Genomic DNA, 18,895 nt, shown 5'->3' with positions numbered 1-18,895 from the left:
TTTAGTCTGAGCATTCCAAGAAAAACTCAGTTTTGTTTAATGCTGTCTAATGGCATGTAAACTGGGATTGAATAGTTTTTTAACAGCCTGTCCTTTATGAGTCGCCCTGGAACAAAGCCATCTTGCCAAGAAGTTAGCATTTTGGGAGGTAAAACTTTCAATTTATTTGCCAAAAACTTTAGATATTACTTCATAGATGACATTACAATACATAAGCTCATAGGCCTATCACTGTTGGCAGTGGCAGCACAGTTGGATTTAGGAATGAGCAAAATGGTGTCGTTCAATTACTTAAACAAGAGGCCTTGAACAACAATACTTTGGACAGCTGCAAAAAACATTTGGAGCTATTGTGATCCAAGATACGAGACACACCATCTGGCTGGTACAGGGGCGTTGTGAGATCCCATGTTGAAGGGTGATTCCCTTATTTCAAAAAATAGTTGTATAATTATTTGAAATTTTGAGCCTCATTCATGTTGCAATTAATCCTCAATTTTTTCCAAGTTTAGAATCATTACTTTTGTTGCTACTTGCTGCCAAGGCTCTGTGCAAGTATCATGAGTCCATGATGCCTCAAATAGCTTCTCAACTTTATGGTTATTCTAAACTCAAACAACAAGCCTTGGAAGAATGGAAAATTGGGAAGAGACCCTTTATTTAATTTTAGTGGAAACGTATAATTGATTTTAAAATTTAAAATCAAATTTTATTTTAGTCCTCAAAAAAATTGTAAATAAATCAAATTAGTCCTTCTATTTCTGTGACCTTGTCAATTGTCATTATAATGGAGCGCCACACTGCCACATGCTTTATCGAATTTTATTACACGAGAAAAAACCATAACAGCTAAAGGTACAATGGATTAACTTTGTACCTTTACAAATTTTTTTTAAACTATATATTTTTTTTCTGAGGTCAAATTTTAAGAACTAAAATATAATTTGATCCATTATTTTTACAATAATATTTGTCCCATGCACTTTTGCATATACTTTGCCCCAATTGTCTTATGTGACATCTCATTAAAAAAAAAAAAAAAAAAAACTATCTCATGTGACAAATTGTAAATAGCTATATGTCACTATCAATGGACTCACAATTTTTTCTCTACCGCTTACCGTCTATCATGTAAGACAATTGTAGCCCAAGTGTGTGAGAAAAAGTATGGTGATAGCATTTTTTTTTTTTTTTTTTATGGGAGTAATAGCATTATTGATATAAATAAATATGTGTAAATTTGCAAAATTACTATAGTAATTGTGTATATTTACATAGTTACTATAGTAATGTATTTCATTAATTTTTTTTCTTTTTTCTGTCACCTCTTGCTCTCATGAGAATCTTTCTATCTCTCTATAAAAAATGAATGAAAAATGATTATTTAATTTATATATATATATATATAATAGATAATCTATTTGCCTAGTTGATAAAAATGCGTAACATATCCGTACAGTAGACGTACATACCTAAAAATAAATAAATAAAACTCACATCTGCCATCTGATTCTCAAATATATGATAAAATACTCGAAATTTTGGAATGAAAAGTTTCATTCCTGATTATGGCTGAGTTTGGTTCAACTTTTTGAAATTAGGCTTTTTAAAAAAAGTGGGGTTTTCAAAAAGTGCTTTATGAAATTGGGCTTTTTGTAAAAAGCTGAGTGCGAGGACCTGATTTGGGCTGTGAACCCACTACGTGGAAGGACTTAAACCTAAGAGACCCAAAACAATAAATTTATAGAGAATGGGTTGAAAAACTGGACTATAGTTTATCAAACAGATATTGGAATGGATTCAAGTAGGAGAATGAAAAGAAGTAGGATTATATCAAAGAAAAAACAATCCTTGGCAGGATCCGAGGTGAACTGTTCTTGTTTATTATCCTCAAATTATGTTACAAGTTTGATTCCTGAATGCTTAGTGTTTTTTCTTATGATTTTCGATCTCCCTTTTATAAAGGACCTCTCTCCTTATATAGTTCATTCTAAAACATCTTGATCTTACACTTGTTGATCACCTGCATTACCACTTGAGTGTTTGTCCCGTCAGACACCCTCTCTGATTATGTATGCCTTGGGGCGCCAACTTTGTACTGTTCAGGGGTCTTCTCTATATTAATGCAGCCAAGAAAGTAGCTGCAGAACATTTAATGTGGTAGTAACAGTTTTTTTTCCTAAGATATCTAAAGTCTTCTCTCGGTCTAATGTCTCCACAATGTCTATTCATACCGACAGAACTTTCTAGGAGATTTTCTTCCGAGAAGACATTTATCCTCGGCTTGTCTCGTTAAGCTTTTGTGGCCAGAACCAACTCTTTTATTCGTTAACACGGTCTCTAATGATGGAGATTCTTTCTCCTCAGACTAGTCCTAATCCTCGACTTGGGCCATAGGCCCAATGGCCAAATGTATAATGGACTTCCGGGCCTAATATCCCTGCACTGAGTATTTGGTAAAAGTTGTTAAAAATTGCTTTTTGAAAAAGTTGAGTGTTTGGCTAGCACTTATAAAAGTGGTGGTTTGAGTAGTAAATTACCAAAAATGACAATGTATATATAAAAGAGTTTATTTCATACTTAAATCAATATTGTAAAATTATTTTTTTCTCACCAATATTAGCTAATAATAATCTATCATTTAAGACTTATTGTAAAAGTATTGTGATAATTTATACTGATTTTAATTTGAACGTACTATTACAATTATTTTTTTTATCACTAATATTAACTAATAATAACCTACCATTTAAGATTTATTGTGAAAGTATTATAAAAATATTGTGACAGTATTTCTCTATTTTAATTTCTTATTCTTTATTTTATGTTTCCCTTATTTTATTTTATTTTTTTTATCCATATTTCCTTCTAATTTTTCCTTCTTCTTTTTTCCTACTTTTTTTCTCCTCCACACACGTACCCTTACTCTTTTTTTTTCTTTTTTTCCTTCTTTCCTCTTTTTCCCTACCACTTCCTCCACACATGTGCCCTTACTTTTTTTCTTTATTTCCTTCCTTTTGTCTTTTTCCCTACCACTTCACACTTCAGAATGTTCCACACAGAGTTGAGCTCTTTCTTCCTCTTTCTTTTTCTATTTTCTTTATTCCTTTCTCCCTTTTCTCTTGCCACTTCGTCTTCAACTTTCTTTCCCTTTATCCCATCAAAACACACAAACTTAAAGGTCACACACAACCAAACCATTTGATTCTCATCAAACGAAGTTGGCTGAATACCATGTCAAAACTCCGGTGGTACCTGGTGGTTTTTGGTAGCAGACTAGTGTTGCTTGGTGTTTTGTTGATCAAAACTCTATTTTCAAAATATATTTCTCAGATCAGATTAGACATAAATAAAATTAAAATATATATATGCAAAGGAATGGGCATTGTAGAAGACAAAGAAATAAGAAGAAGAGGATGGCGTGAGAGTGAGCTTTAGGGCAAATGGCAGAGCAGAGAGATAAGATGAGAGGAATGAGGAATATGGACGTGAGAATTGAGGACATTTTCTGATTTATTGAAGGGTAATTTGGTCATTGCACTGTGAGTCCAACGGATATAAATCAACGCGCACAGGCTTTTTCCAAAATGCACCTCTGAGATCCTTTGTGGCATTGCGCATTCTCTTCACAAACCCAAAACACAACTTTTTCTAAAAAGTTGTGTTTTATACCTAACCAAATGGGATTTTTGTATTTGCTTTCTTCAAAACGGGCTTTTTGGGTTGGGAAAGCTGAAACAAACAGGCACTATTATGGATAAGTGTTAAATCTGTACTTAAACATGGTAGTTAAATAGTGATAAAAGTAAAACTATGAAGTAAAATTTTTTAGATGGTAAAATAGAGACTGGGGTAGAAACCCGGTTGCTAGTGCTCTTAAGATTGCTACTAGGGCTAGACGTTATCAACTATTCAGCTACAGTAAAAGATTAAAATAATCCTAATAAATAGACTTTAAAGAAGACAACACATATCACTTAAACTTTGTAAAACTCAAGATACTAACAGTATCGTAAAAAGTATGGGGTTGTTAGGTAGTATATTTTAAATAACAGTTTTCAGTGTTTAAACAATATTACACATTTTTTTACACATTTTTTCATCACACGTATTTTCAAAAAATACAAACAACGTTACTAGAACAATATTACCAAACACCCTATTTTGTCTGCCATCAGCAAGCCTACTTTTTTTTTTTTTTTTTAAATAATCATTTTATTTTTGTAATTTCACTCTTTTTTGAATAATTGTATTTATCTAAAAAAAAAACACCTAGCAAATATGTTAGTATTTTTGTGGCAAAGTTTTAAAATATAAATGTGTTATATATGTACTATACACGTTCTGTTATTTCTATTGTGCGCACCAAGATGAGGTTGTTGGGCTTGGACTCACTTGGGCTCACAACTTACTTGTAATATGAGCTTTGAATTTCCTACTTTGGGTCATTCTTGGCCCAGAGACTCGATGAAGTTTCTCTCTCCCTCTCTCTCTCTCTCTCTCTCTCTCTCTCTCTATCTCTTTTTGTATCGCTCCTTCTCTAACCTCTATCTCCTTTAGAACCTTTAGACTACCAACTCCCTCTTCTTCTCCAACTTCTTCTATTTAGAGCATTTTGATTAGTGGGGTACTATGATTACATTTGCAGTTAGTGGTTTCAAGGGTCCAATGCTGTTTTCTTTAGGTGGATGTTTGGTAGGAGTGGCTTTGGAACCAGTTCCCGTTGAAGGTGGATGCTCTGGGGGCAATGTTCCCCAGAGCCTTATCGGGCATCCGAGGTACGGTTTTCCTGCGCAGTCGTTCTTCAGTGGCAATGAGATTTGCCGGTCACGTTCCATTGTCGCAGAGCTATGAGCCAGTTTTTCAACAACTGGCTACAGGTTTTGGGTTACCCATAAGATCACGGGGCACGCGTTTGTGTCCCTCGTGGGCCTTCATCCTAGCATTTGACAGGGGAGTTAGTAACCATGGGCCGTTCTTTGAAGCTTGGGCCCAAGGCCTAGACGGCTTTGGGGGCCAGATGTCGTACATCTATGTTTCTATATTTTTTGGTCAATTTTTTGAAACGTACTTTCATTAAAGATGCCGAATTATTTCTTTTTGTACACTTACCATATTATACACGTACAATAATAATTTACTGAATGTTTTTAAAAAATGATTATGTGAAAAAAAAGTGATATATTAATATCGAAAAAAAAAAAAAACTCATAAATGTATGTTTTGTTTCTGTTTTTGTTTTTTTGGCTTTAATTTTGAGTTGGCAAGAATCGGTGGTGGGACCCGTAATGCCAACATAGCTACTAGCTACTAGTACGAAACAAGTAGAAGGTCCGAAACAATTCCACAACCTCCCTTTGCCTCTTCCCCAAGCTTTTAACTCTTCTCTTCTCTCCTCTTTTCTTACATTTGAACCAAAATTTTTTTTGTAAAAAATGGCAAGCAGAAGAGCTTCTTCAAGGCTGAGCAAGTCTCTTATAGGAGCCACAGCCACAGCCACTGCTGCTAGACTCTCACACTCTCACCCTCGTTCCGTGCGCCCACTCTCTTCATATATCCTTCGCAATTCTCTACCCTCTTCGTCTCGGCCTCGTGTATTTGGCGGTGGTGTATCGGACAGCAATGTCGCTTCGGCTAAGTTTCTGGCCAACACTTTCACGCGCCATTTTCATGCTTCCACACCCTCCTTCCACTCTGCCTCCAACGGGTCTCAGGTTCCAATTCATACAATACTCGACTACCTTGTTTCATTCATTCACGCATTTATACAAACACAAAGCATACAAGCAAAAAAACTTTTTATGTGATTCTTGTATTGAAAATTTATGAACACCCTTTTGCTCTTTTTTGTTAGATAATCATATTGGATGAAATTTTATGAAGACCCTTACGTGCATTTTTGTTAGATAATCATACTGGATGATTTGTTTGTGTGTGTGTGGTGTCACTGGTGTGTGTATATTTTGGTTTATTGAATTTAATCATTAAATAAATTCTAATACTTCTCTCATGTGGGCCCTACTCTACATTAATAAGTGGGGGCTTAGCATGTGAGATTTTTAATTTTTAAATGGAAGGTAGAGCAAAGACTGGTTTTGAACTCAAAATCATCTGATTTGATATCATGATAAATCAAAAATACTCCCAAAAACTTAAGCGGTTAGGGTAGGAAATGATGAATTTAATTGTTTTAACGGCTATTCTAACAAAAAAAAAGTAATTGATTAATACAATTGTTGAGTTTTGGTCTTATAAAATTTGGTTAATTTATTTATCATTTTAATTTTGATAGTGGTGTAGTTTAACCCATTGCTCTGAGATTGTCCTATGGCTTTAGTCTCATGGTTCAACATATATAGTAGTAGAACGTCCTTCTTTGTCTGGTACAGATTTTAGTATGCTGGCTAAGTATGAAACTCTTTATCTTTATCCCTTTTTTAAAATTTAAAATCAGGCTAATCCATCAGAGTTCACTGAGATGGCATGGGAGGGACTTGTTGACGCTGTCAATGCTGCACGGGCTAGCAAACAACAAGTGGTGGAATCTGAGCATTTGATGAAAGCCCTTCTGGAGCAAAAGGATGGGTTAGCCAGGAGAATATTCACCAAGGCAGGACTTGACAACACTTCAGTTCTGCAGGCTACAGATGACTTTATATCTAAGCAACCAAAGGTAGTTGCTTTGATCATGATATGGTATTGGGTAAAATGCATCGACCCAATTTGCCCCCAAGTACAAAACGCGCTTAACATTGTTTGTGCTCCTTTCACCTAAAATTAATTTGCGGTCAAGTTAATTGTCACAATGCAGTCCTACAGTGTTTGTATTGTGGCAATTATATGCACAGGGGAGTTTCTGGGCTGTAAATACTAGATGAACAAAAGATAGAGATAGAGAAGGAAGCAGAAACAGACTTGGAGTAGGAGGGAAACTTTCAAACTGTGTTAAGTGTGTTTTATGCTTAGGGGGCAAATTGGATGTTTTTTGAAAAGTCTGGGTAGTGCCTGACATTAGCCCAAACCTCAGGGGTGGTTTTTGTATTCTACCCTGTAGTATTTGTTATTGCTGGTTTTTCTTTTTTCTGGAAATGTGATCATTTTTCTTTGTGGTAGGTCGTGGGTGACACTAGTGGTCCTATTATGGGCTCATATCTTACTATCCTCTTGGACAATTCCCACAAGCATAAGAAAGAAATGGGAGATGATTTTGTGTCGGTGGAGCATCTTGTGTTGGCATTCTATTCTGACAAGAGGTTTGGAAAGAAGTTATTTAGTGACCTCCAGCTCAGTGAGAAAGATTTGAAGGATGCTGTTAGTGCTGTTCGCGGAAGTCAGAGAGTAACTGATCAAAGTACAAATTCAATCTCTTGTAGTTCTAGTTCTGCAGATATTTTAGCATCTTAATGCCATTTTATTCAGAAACAATATGCATGAGTTGTACATATAATGGAACAAAATCATGGAAGCTGCAAAGATAGTCTTTTATTTATTGGTAAATTACACATGCACCCACTAGATTTTGAACTCATGACCTCATTCTCTGCCCATTTTTATGAGAGCAGGAAGTGTCATTTGAGCTAGGGCTGACTGGCAAGCCGCAAAAGATAGTATTCACTAAATTTATTACCACATGTCATGTAAGAATATGAACAGGGGCGGAGCCACCTTATACTGTGGGGAGGCCATGGCCCCCCCAAAAATGTTCAAATTTTTTTTATAGTTAGGTAAAAATAGGCCCTAAAGAATTTTTGTCAGATTTGGCCCCTTCAAATGAAACTGATTGGCCCCCTCAAGTCTCCTTGATTCCTCAAATTTATTCAATTATGTTGACCTTTTGTTAGTCTTTCTTCATCTCTCCTCCCCCAACATGTCATCACACAAGCCCAACTTGTATAATTTTTACTATTGGGCTGTAGCTTCCCTTTATAGAAGGTTATTACTTCACCTTTTCAATTTGTATTTTCCTTCTACCTCATCACTCACGGTGAAAGTGTTCCTTAATCTCTCTACTCCTCCATTTCTTCTCCTTTTTCATTTCTATTTTACATCAAATTCTATTCATTTTATCTAAGTTCAATTTCTATTTCTATTTATTTATATTATGGTTGATCATTTTTTTTTTCTTCCTCTTATTTATTAATCCAATTGATAGTCTAATTCATTATTTATATTTAGTATTTCATGCTAACAAACTAAGACAACCATATTTAAGTAAGCTTTGGTATGACAAACACATCTAATACTAGATTAGATGCATAAATCTTAATTTTATTTGAAAAAGCTCATACACATTCCAAAACTAACAAATTTGTCTATGTTTGACAAATTTGTCCAGTAATGAGTGGGTCACACACACACACACACACACACACACATATATATATATATATATCTTGTTAATCAATATGATCATTTAGTCTTGGCTGGCCCCCCAAAGGAAAATTTCTAGCTTCGCCCTGAATATGAAGCAGTGTGTTAGGTTGCTCCTGCTTTTCATTTTTTGTTATGTAGGACATCTTTTTTTCTCAAATGTTGATATTGGGATCTGTAATTGGATCAAGATATTGTTGCATTTTTTTAGGAAAGTATTGCATAACACCCTTGTTTTCTAGTTGAGGTACTATGATGCTCAAGTCATAACAAAGTAGCTAATCTTGATATTCTAGATCTTTTTTAGGATTCCCTGTTAAACTTCTTAAATTAACAGCAGTAAGGACAGAGGTTCTTAAGACGTCAGAGAGATATAAGGGGAAAATTGAGATCATCTTGAAACACTTTTGTGACTTTCTTTTCCAATTTTCCACCTCAAGTTGATCTTTAACAACAATATAATCCCACCTTCTAGTGCTGCTTTTGTTATTTGTTACCTTTATCTCATACTCCTGTTTCTTGTTGTATGTAGATCCTGAAGGAAAATATGAGGCATTGGAGAAATATGGGAATGACTTGACAGAACTTGCGAGGCGAGGCAAACTTGATCCTGTAATCGGTCGAGATGACGAAATTCGCCGTTGTATACAGATATTATCTAGGAGAACAAAAAATAATCCTGTTATTATTGGTGAACCTGGTGTGGGGAAGACTGCAATTGCTGAAGGGTATGTTTTTTGAAGTGCTATGTGTGTTTCACTTATGGGAAATCATGCTTCATCTTAGTTTTGACAAGTACAAGAAAGTTGTGCCTTAGGTGATCTTATGTATATATGTAAGTATCTGCTGCTATCAGACAGTTTAGTTCTTTTTCAGATCTTTTTAATTCACTCTTTACGATAAACATCAGAGAAATAATGGAAAGAAAAGAACTAGTAGCTCTTGGCTAATTTTTTTTTTTCACCTTACTAATGTCAACTTATGGTAAAAATCTACTCATATTTGGTACCTTGCAACTTATAGAGTCCACTGCTATTTTATTATGATTTATGCTCTTGCTGCAAATTCAAATCATGAGATCTGGTATTACTAAATAATTAAATGGAAATATATAGAAGGATTTGTCAAAAAAAAAAAGAAAAAAAGAAAAGAAAAGGAAATACATAGATGGCTTACTTAATCAAGACCAACTATGTAGCATAGGAGGATTTTACATTTAAGTCTAGATGAGAGAATTGAAGGATTTTTTTTTGGGTCAGGGGAGTAACTCACTGAAGCTTATGCTACCAGTGTTTGGCTATAGTTTGCTTTTCTGCCTTATTGTAATGTATGAATGTGAAGCCTGAAATACTGTTATGGAGAAGACATTTGCTATCAATGCTTTGCTCTATCTTGAACATAAAATTGTTTAGAAAACAAGTTAGTTGTAATAGAAATGGCCTATATGATGCTTTATGATGATAACTTAAGTTAGGCTTTGGTTTAACCCAACTTTTTATTCATAATATAGAAATTGTAACATGATATCTTTACATTCTTTTAGGAATCATACCAGTTAGGTTTGTGCATTTGAATTTGGTGTTTCAATTTCATCCATTCATTTTTTTTCCTCTCATGAAATTCTTCTGTTCACTCTGACAGCCATTTTGAAGTGTTGGTTATGTTGACCATTTCTTGTAAGCATACGCTAGTATCATCATAGTTTATTTACTTGTGACATTGAGTGCTGGGCTATAGCGAACTTCCTATGAATAACCTGCATATCCATTAGTTATAAATTTGCACTAATAATTTTAATATCCTCTTCAGATTAGCTCAACGAATTGTACGAGGGGATGTTCCAGAACCACTGTTAAATCGGAAGGTAGTAAAGTTCTTTTTTCTAATTCGTTATTTATTTTTGGGTAAATTACACCCACCTCCGTTGAGGTTTACAGAATGAAACTTTCCCCCAAATGCTTCATGAAATGAAACTCTCCTCAAGGTTTTTTATAAATGCAACTGTGAAGATTTCACTAACAGAATATTCCATTTTAAAAAAGATTCATAGTAATTTATACATATCTAGGGAGTACTTATAAATCCACAAACCTGGAGGGGAGTGTCATTTCATCCATAATTTGGGTAAGAATCCTTTAAAATATATATATATATATATATTATTAGTTTTATCGCATTTTGAGAGGGCATGGACTAAACTGTTGCATTTATACAAATCTCAAGGGGGAGTGCCATTCAATAAACCTCAAGGGAGGGTGGTGTAATTTACCCTTTATTTTTTATTAAGTTTGGATCCTCTCTAGCCAAGAGCCTTGTGGCTTAGTGGCACTAGGTTCTGAACCCTTCCCCTCCCCCACCCCCCTCCCACAAAAAAGAAAAAAGAAAAAGGAAAAAAGTAGTTTTAAATCATCATTCTTTCTTAGGAGTTCTTTAACACAATTCTAAGACAACTCCATAGCCATGTTGCTATGGCTTTTTGAGCCTGAACTTTTTTTTTTTTTTTTTTTTTTTTTTTTCTCTTTAGGTATATCGTGTTTGTAGAGTTTAATTAAGCAATACATGAGATACAATTTGCCTTATCATATATATTTGATGGCTTAGCAGATTTTGAAATCAATAAGTAATAGTTTTACAACATTTAAATGAAATTAAGATTTGCCTTTCCATCGGAATGAAAATCTTCCACAGTACTTTCAGTAGTAGGTATTGGACTTAAAACATCCAATGTTTAACGGAAGAGTTGACTAAAATTCTACTACATATATGATTTTTTTTAATCCAATCAATGACATCTTAGATCTGGGCGTTGGTGGAACAGATTCAGTTGAGATTGGAGTTTGATTGACTGAACCTATTGCCTGTTGTATATCTTCATCACAATATGTCATGTTTGTCATCACAATTGATTAGGATTATAAATCCAGTTGTGTAGATAATTGTTCTAATCCCAGCAGATGGAACTATTTAGGACATGTTTATATAACAATTCAAACTAAGCTTTCTGTATTGTTAATTTTTTTACCATGACTTTACTTCATTGTTTACTACTAAACTTTTTAATCAGTTAAAATTTGAATTTAATTTTTTTTTACTCTTGTGGTGTACAGTTAATCTCCCTAGACATGGGTTCATTGCTTGCTGGTGCCAAGTTTCGTGGAGATTTTGAAGAAAGGTTGAAAGCTGTCTTGAAGGAGGTCACTGCTTCAAATGGGCAGATTGTCTTATTCATTGATGAGATTCATACTGTTGTTGGTGCAGGTTTGTACCCTCATTCTGTGTTAAATATAGAGCTAGATTCCTCTCATGTAGAATTTGGCATCTTTGTTTTCTTTTTCTGTGGTATATATGTTGCTGCCTAGAGCATGATTGATTTACTATGCGAAAGCGCAAATGACAATCAGTCATTTGCACATGCATAGGTGTATGTTCACCAATTTGCTTGTATTTAGCTACATGTTAATGTGGCATGTATGCTCAAATTACAATGTAATGAATTATGCACTCATATATTGAATCTTATATGGTAGTTTTGTTGATGATATGCCTGTAGGTGCTACAGGTGGTGCAATGGATGCCGGGAACTTGTTGAAACCGATGCTTGGGCGAGGTGAGCTTCGATGTATAGGAGCGACTACATTGAATGAGTACAGAAAATACATTGAGAAGGATCCTGCACTTGAGCGTAGATTTCAACAAGTATTCTGTGATCAACCCTCTGTTGAAGACACAATATCCATTCTTCGTGGATTGCGAGAGCGATATGAGCTGCATCATGGTGTTAAAATATCAGACAGTGCTCTTGTTTCAGCAGCAGTTCTAGCAGATCGATACATCACAGGACGGTTTTTGCCAGACAAAGGTAAATTGTAACTTAAGTGTTTGATATTGGATGTTAATTTCAGTTGACAAAATAGTTTTATGTTAATTATTTCCTTGCTATGCATTCACTTGCCAATTAATTGAGATTTGGTTTTCTAAATAGATAATAGCATGGTTCTTTCCTACTTATATAAAAAAAAAAAAATAATGCTACAACCACAAACTATTTTACAACATTTTTACAGAATTTTGATGTGCCCAACCTCTTATTGGTTTTCATTTAGATCCACCATTAATATCACTTTTTCATTTACCAATAATCACTCTCCATATCAATAGTTTGTAAAATTTTTTGTAAAATAGTTTGTATTTATAGTATTATTCAAAAAAAAAAAAAAAAAGCATTGTTCATTCCTATTAAAGGGTTCAAAACTTTTTCATGGGCAGAGGCATTGTTCCACTTCTGGATTTGGAATCAGATTTTTTAAAAAAGGTTTTCCCTTGTTTTGTTCTTTTCTTTTAATAGTTAAAAAATAAACTTTATGACATTTGTTCTTTTCCCTTGCAAGAGTGCCCTTTATGGATGGATTTGACCAATCGTTGACATTTTTTATGACAAGTGACACATGTTGTCTCTCTTGCTAAGCTATAAGAACTGGGGAGTTTTTTGTAGGAACAAATAGCTTTTTGTGTTTTCTATTTTTTCCTCCTTGTAATCCTCTGAGCTTGGTATTTTCCAGGGAGATATGATTCCTTTTAAGATCTTGTTCAAATCTGCAAAAAAAAGAAAAAAAGTAGAAGTTTGGTGCTATTAAAAATCATAAAGTTTATGCGTCTACTATTTGAAAGAAATTGAAAACGAGACAGATGGAAGCTTATGATGAGCTAAACATACAGAAAGAATCAACTATGGAGGAAACGAGACAACTAGTTCATTTTTCTCAATGATCACCACGTATAAGTATGAGTATTTAAATACAAGCTCTAAGACAGTTACAGCCAAACTAATCGAGTCTTCGTTACAACTAATCGAAACAGAATAACTAATACAAAAATGGAATGCAGCTACTGTGACAGAAACAAATCTGTTTTAATGGCTTATAACTGAGACCAGTCTAAATAATAGGTCTTTTAGAGCAAGTCAAGAACAGAGGCTTAAATGTCTTGCAGCTGAGCATGAGATAGTAACTTTGATACAGGAGACACAAGGAGATTTTTATTTTAATTTAGTATATTTATTTTTGCAAGTCAATTGTATTTTTATGTTTTAGGTCCTAGTAGTTTATTAGGCTATTAGTATTTTAATATCTGAAAGCATAGTTATTTTTGTAATAAGGAAATTAGGGTTTCTTACACCAATTAGAATTTGGGTTTAGTTTTTCCTATATAATCAAATTTATTGTACTCCTTTTGGAGATGATTTAGAGATGAATGGAAAGTGGCCTTTTGGTTTCTTTTGGTCTAGTGTTGACTCCAACCAACCCTAGGTGCCGACTCCTAGCAGTTTTTCCCCGCTTGGTGCCAACTCCAAACAATCCTAGGTGCTGACTTCTAGGTTCCTATCCTTTATTTTCCTGTATAATTTTGTTCCAATTGTCTTGCATCAAACTTCAAAGGCTCAAATGAAAGGAATGACTTGATTTCAACTCTTTGCACACAACGCCTTGTTTGGAAAAGAGCTACTTGTCATTTGCTAAGCTTGAGAAATGATTATCATTTGGCATCGTCTTCAACACTATTCTCTTTAAGCATTTTCTAATTTAGATTTTTTTTTTCCCCTTTTGCTTTCAGCCATTGATCTTGTTGATGAAGCCGCTGCAAAGCTGAAAATGGAGATCACTTCTAAGCCTACAGAGTTGGATGAAATAGACAGAGCTATTCTGAAGTTGGAGATGGAAAAGCTCTCTCTTAAAAATGATACTGATAAAGCATCCAAAGAAAGGTTAAGCAAACTGGAAAACGATTTAACTTCGCTTAAAACAAAACAGAAAGAATTAACTGAACAGTGGGATCGTGAGAAGGCTCTCATGACAAAGATAAGATCAATAAAACACGAGGTAATTAATAATTATTCACTTGGTGTAAGAATTCTTTGACACGAGAAATATCATCATATTTTTGATTCATATCTTTTTCAATGTTTGCAGATTGATAGAGTTAACCTAGAGATGGAAGCTGCTGAGCGTGAGTATGACCTAAATCGTGCAGCTGAACTCAAATATGGAACTCTAATGTCCCTTCAACGCCAATTAGAAGAGGCAGAGAAGAATCTTGCTGACTTCCGGAAGTCTGGAAAATCTTTGCTTCGAGAAGAGGTCACTGATCTTGATATCGCTGAGATTGTAAGCAAATGGACTGGTATACCCTTATCAAATCTTCAGCAATCAGAGAGAGACAAACTAGTCCACCTGGAACAGGTTCTTCACAAGAGGGTGATTGGTCAAGATCTTGCGGTTAAATCAGTTGCAGATGCTATCCGACGATCAAGGGCAGGGTTGTCTGACCCAAATCGGCCCATAGCAAGTTTCATGTTCATGGGCCTACCGGTGTTGGGAAAACAGAGCTTGCAAAGGCCTTAGCTGGTTATCTCTTTAACACGGAAAATGCTCTTGTCAGGATTGATATGAGTGAGTACATGGAGAAGCATGCAGTTTCACGCTTAGTTGGAGCCCTCCTGGTTATGTTGGTTATGAAGAAGGTGGCCAGTTAACTGAGGTGGTTCGTCGAAGGCCTTATTCTGTAGTACTCTTTGATGAAATAGAGAAAGCACATCATGATGTCTTCAACATTTTGTTACAATTGTTGGACGATGGAAGGATAACTGATTCTCAAGGAAGGACTGTTAGTTTCACAAATTGTGTTGTGATAATGACTTCGAACATTGGCTCCCATTATATACTTGAGACTCTTAGTAGCTCACAGGATAGCAAGGAAACAGTTTACGAAATAATGAAAAACAAGTTGTTGAACTGGCTAGACAAACTTTCCGTCCAGAATTCATGAATCGAATCGATGAGTATATTGTGTTCCAGCCCCTGGACTCCAATGAAATAAGTAAAATAGTCGAGATACAGGTAAATAATCTTCTCCATAAGGTCATATAAAAATTTGGTGTGTTCTTTTAATGAGGCTTATGCTAATCGTCATTAAATGCCTTCATTTGCCTACTGCAAGTGCAAGCCTTGCAGTGTGATGCAGTCATTCATGCATAGTTTTTGTTTTCTTTTTCTTTTTGGGCCCTGCCCTGGGGGAGGGGGAAGGGGGAGGGAGAGTATAACCAACACCAAATTCTGGGGAGAGGATCCACTAGTTGATTGTGGTCTTATTGTTAAATAATACTAGTCACTGATTTTCATGACTATCTAGAGGAAGCATGAGACCATACTGATACATTTAGGACAATTGTTCACATATAATCTCATGCTGTTTAAGTGACACATCCAAAGCTTCAATTCCCCTATAGGGATTGCAAAAGGTAGGGTCAGACTGAAATAGTGTTAGTCTTTTATAACTTTCCTGAACATATCTAATTTAACCCAGGCCTGTTTTAATGTATATATTTTTGTACATTGACTCTTGCTTTTATTACAGCAATCTGAAGTATGATCTTTCTGTCTTTCTTAATTTTTTGTTTTTAAGAGTTTATTTATTGCTAATGCAATCCCATAGTTAGAAAATTCTTTTTTCCATTGTCATAAAATTACATTTTTAACACGTTATTTCCCTTTTCAGCTGAATCGGTTAAAAGACAGGCTCAAACAGAAGAATATTGATCTTCATTACACTAAGGAAGCTGTTGAGCTTCTTGGGATGTTGGGCTTTGACCCGAACTTTGGAGCGAGGCCAGTGAAGAGGGTAATACAGCAGTTGGTTGAGAATGAAATTGCAATGGGAGTTTTGAGAGGAGACTTTAAAGAGGATGACTCAGTTATTGTTGATGCATCTCCGTCAGCCAAAAACATTCCTCCCAAAACAGATTGCGGATAAAGAAACTGGAGAGCAGCCGTGTGCTGGATTCCATGGTTGCTAATGACTGAGTTTGCATTTTGGAGTTGTAAATATGGTAAATAGAAAGTTAAGTTTGAGTTCTGCCAATTTTTTGGTATGCTGGCCAAGGCATCAGAGTTTATGCTTGATTTTTAGTTAGTTAAGTTGGGTAGCTACTAGAACTTATTTTCTTTGGTACTTGGAAACGTGGTCTTTGAACCTTTCCTTGAAAACTCTGGACAACACAAAAGTTTTTGCAAAATCACTTGGAAGAACCTGAAGCACCTAAAAGTGTACTTGTACTCTCTTATAGTCTGGGTTTTAAATTTTGCTTTGAAAATCTTTGTACTCTCTCTCCTCTCTCTCTCTCTCTCTCTCTCATATTAGTGAATAAATATAAATACTGATAATTAATAGGAAAAATGCAAATTGCACTCTTTAGGTTTGGGTGGTCCCAAAATTTTATTTTTTATCATTTAGTCCTTAATACTTAAAAATATTTGTTGTCAATATGACCCTTATGACTTCTCCTGTTAAAATTTTTCCGTTAATTCATCACAAAACAACGTAGTTTTTGTAGGCTTTTTTTTTTTTTTTTTTTTAAATTACAAATTTTAATATTAAAAAAGCTAGTCAAATCTTTTTCTTTTTTTAATATGTGGAAAACATAAACCGTTCTTGTTTTATTTCAAGATTTGTACAAAAGAAAATGAATCTATGAACTTTGAGCTCGTTCTTCAATTTGGCATGTTGATAGTGATGCTATTGGCAATGAAGCTTATGATAGTGGTGTGAAAGTTGGGTCTAATAAAAGGAAAGCTGAGTCTGATGACGAAAGTGGATATTATTCCAGTGATGGTTAGACTTATCAAGGTGGTAAGATGAAGTATGTGTACTAGAGAGAAATTTAATCTACTAGTGGCAATGAAGATAAATGTGAACAGAAACTACATGTGAGGAATGAAGTGAAGTTGAGGATGCCCAACAATGGAAAGCACGTCCATTTGGCAAAAAGATTGTAATATTATGAAGATTGTGGATTTCATTTTGGGGAGGAAGGGAGAAGATCATTTGGAAGAATTGGTTTGTTCTAGAGATGAGGCTCGCAAAGATAAATGATTTTAGACCACCTGACTTAGAAGCGTAACAATTTTAAATCAGCCGGGGAAATTGTTTTATTCATTCTTTGGGTTGTAAATATTGTTGCTTCAAAATTAGGGTTTGATAATCGATGCAACTCTGTGAACGTAGTCTAATTTTTGTTTCATGTAATTGTTTTATGCTCTTTTTTTCTCTCTATTTTTGGTTCTCGCATATACTGGGAATTAGAATCATATGTGTCTTTCCCTTGAAATTTACTTTGAAATTGAAGAGTCATATCCACTAAATAGATGAACTTTAAGGAGAAAAATAGTGAGTCGTTTTACAGTTGGCTAATATGGGTGAGATTAAGGAGTGAGCTTGTTGTCAAGCTCTTCACTGACACCATGGAGTTTCTCTTGGAGAGAGAGAGAGAGAGAGAGAGAGAGAGTAAAGTGTTACACAAGTTTTAGTTTAGGGAGCCGATTATGCATTCTTATAGTTAAGGGATAAGTTTAAAATGAGATATAATTTATGGTAGAAAAGTGTAATTTCTCATTTAAAATCAAAATATGAAAAAAAAAAAAAATACATATTTACATATTTTGGAAGGATTAACATCAACTTTTAATGGAAGCAAACAAAAATATTAAATTGACAATTAACGTAAACTTTAAGGATTAAAATTACAAATGAAATATAACAATTCACCAAAACTTAAAGAATGTGATTTGCATTTTAGGCTAATTAGTAATTAAAAACACAACAACATCAATTCTCTTAACAGAGAAAAACAAATTTATGATTTCTGTCTTTGTTATCTTTACTTTTACTACATTGCTAGCTTTAATTGAATATAAGTGATGTTGGATCGGAACTCTTAATATATAAAGAGAGAGAGAGAGAATATAATATATATATATATGTTTATAATTTGTCACTTGACAAAATAATAATAAAAAAATGTTTATACATCATAAATTTTTTTTTAAAAAAAGTTAAATAAATGTTTATTATTTGTTTTTGGATAACATGAAAACATTATTGGTGGCAAATTTTAAAAAAGTAAACTACTATAATAAGAATGAAAAAAATAGCATATTCATTAATTAATTAAATTTAAAAATAACTCTTAAAACTCATATTCCCCATGTAAAAACAATCTTCATAAAAAAATCAACTTAAAAATAAAAATTTTCCCTTTTACATTTTTTAAAAACATTTTTAAGGAAGAAAAAGGGGAAATGGTTATATGAATTTAATGCCAATTTTATCATAAATTTAAGAGTATTTATAATGACTTGTGTCACAATAACATGTATTTTTAGAAAGTAATAATTTATAACAACATTCTTCCTCAAATTTTGGATCCTATATATATATAGAGAGAGAGAGAGAGAGAGAGAGAGAGAGAGAGAGAGAGAGAGGTCATAATTATTTTTCTACTTAATTCTATCCGTTATAAAGAGAGAGAGAGAGAATATAATATATATATATATGTTTATAATTTGTCACTTGACAAAATAATAATAAAAAAATGTTTATACATCATAAATTTTTTTTTAAAAAAAGTTAAATAAATGTTTATTATTTGTTTTTGGATAACATGAAAACATTATTGGTGGCAAATTTTAAAAAA

At 34.0% G+C, this 18,895-nt stretch overlaps 1 protein-coding gene across 1 annotated transcript; it reads left to right on the top strand.

Moving 5' to 3' along the window:
• The first annotated feature begins 5,339 nt into the window (after positions 1-5,339).
• Positions 5,340-16,516, top strand: LOC112033896 (chaperone protein ClpB4, mitochondrial). The gene is given in 14 exon segments (XM_024066669.2): positions 5,340-5,714; positions 6,455-6,673; positions 7,114-7,351; positions 8,903-9,098; positions 10,180-10,234; positions 11,478-11,628; positions 11,921-12,229; positions 13,981-14,246; positions 14,337-14,721; positions 14,724-14,855; positions 14,858-15,142; positions 15,145-15,263; positions 15,922-16,152; positions 16,155-16,516. Coding segments are annotated over 14 exon segments (2,937 nt in total). The 5' UTR covers positions 5,340-5,435; the 3' UTR covers positions 16,227-16,516.
• The last annotated feature ends 2,379 nt before the right edge of the window (positions 16,517-18,895 follow it).

This window comes from Quercus suber, unplaced genomic scaffold, assembly GCF_002906115.3.
Source record: "Quercus suber isolate HL8 unplaced genomic scaffold, Cork oak 2.0 scaffold_17, whole genome shotgun sequence".
Classification (NCBI taxonomy): domain Eukaryota; kingdom Viridiplantae; phylum Streptophyta; class Magnoliopsida; order Fagales; family Fagaceae; genus Quercus; species Quercus suber.
This window is presented reverse-complemented; position numbering and strand designations above follow the sequence as displayed.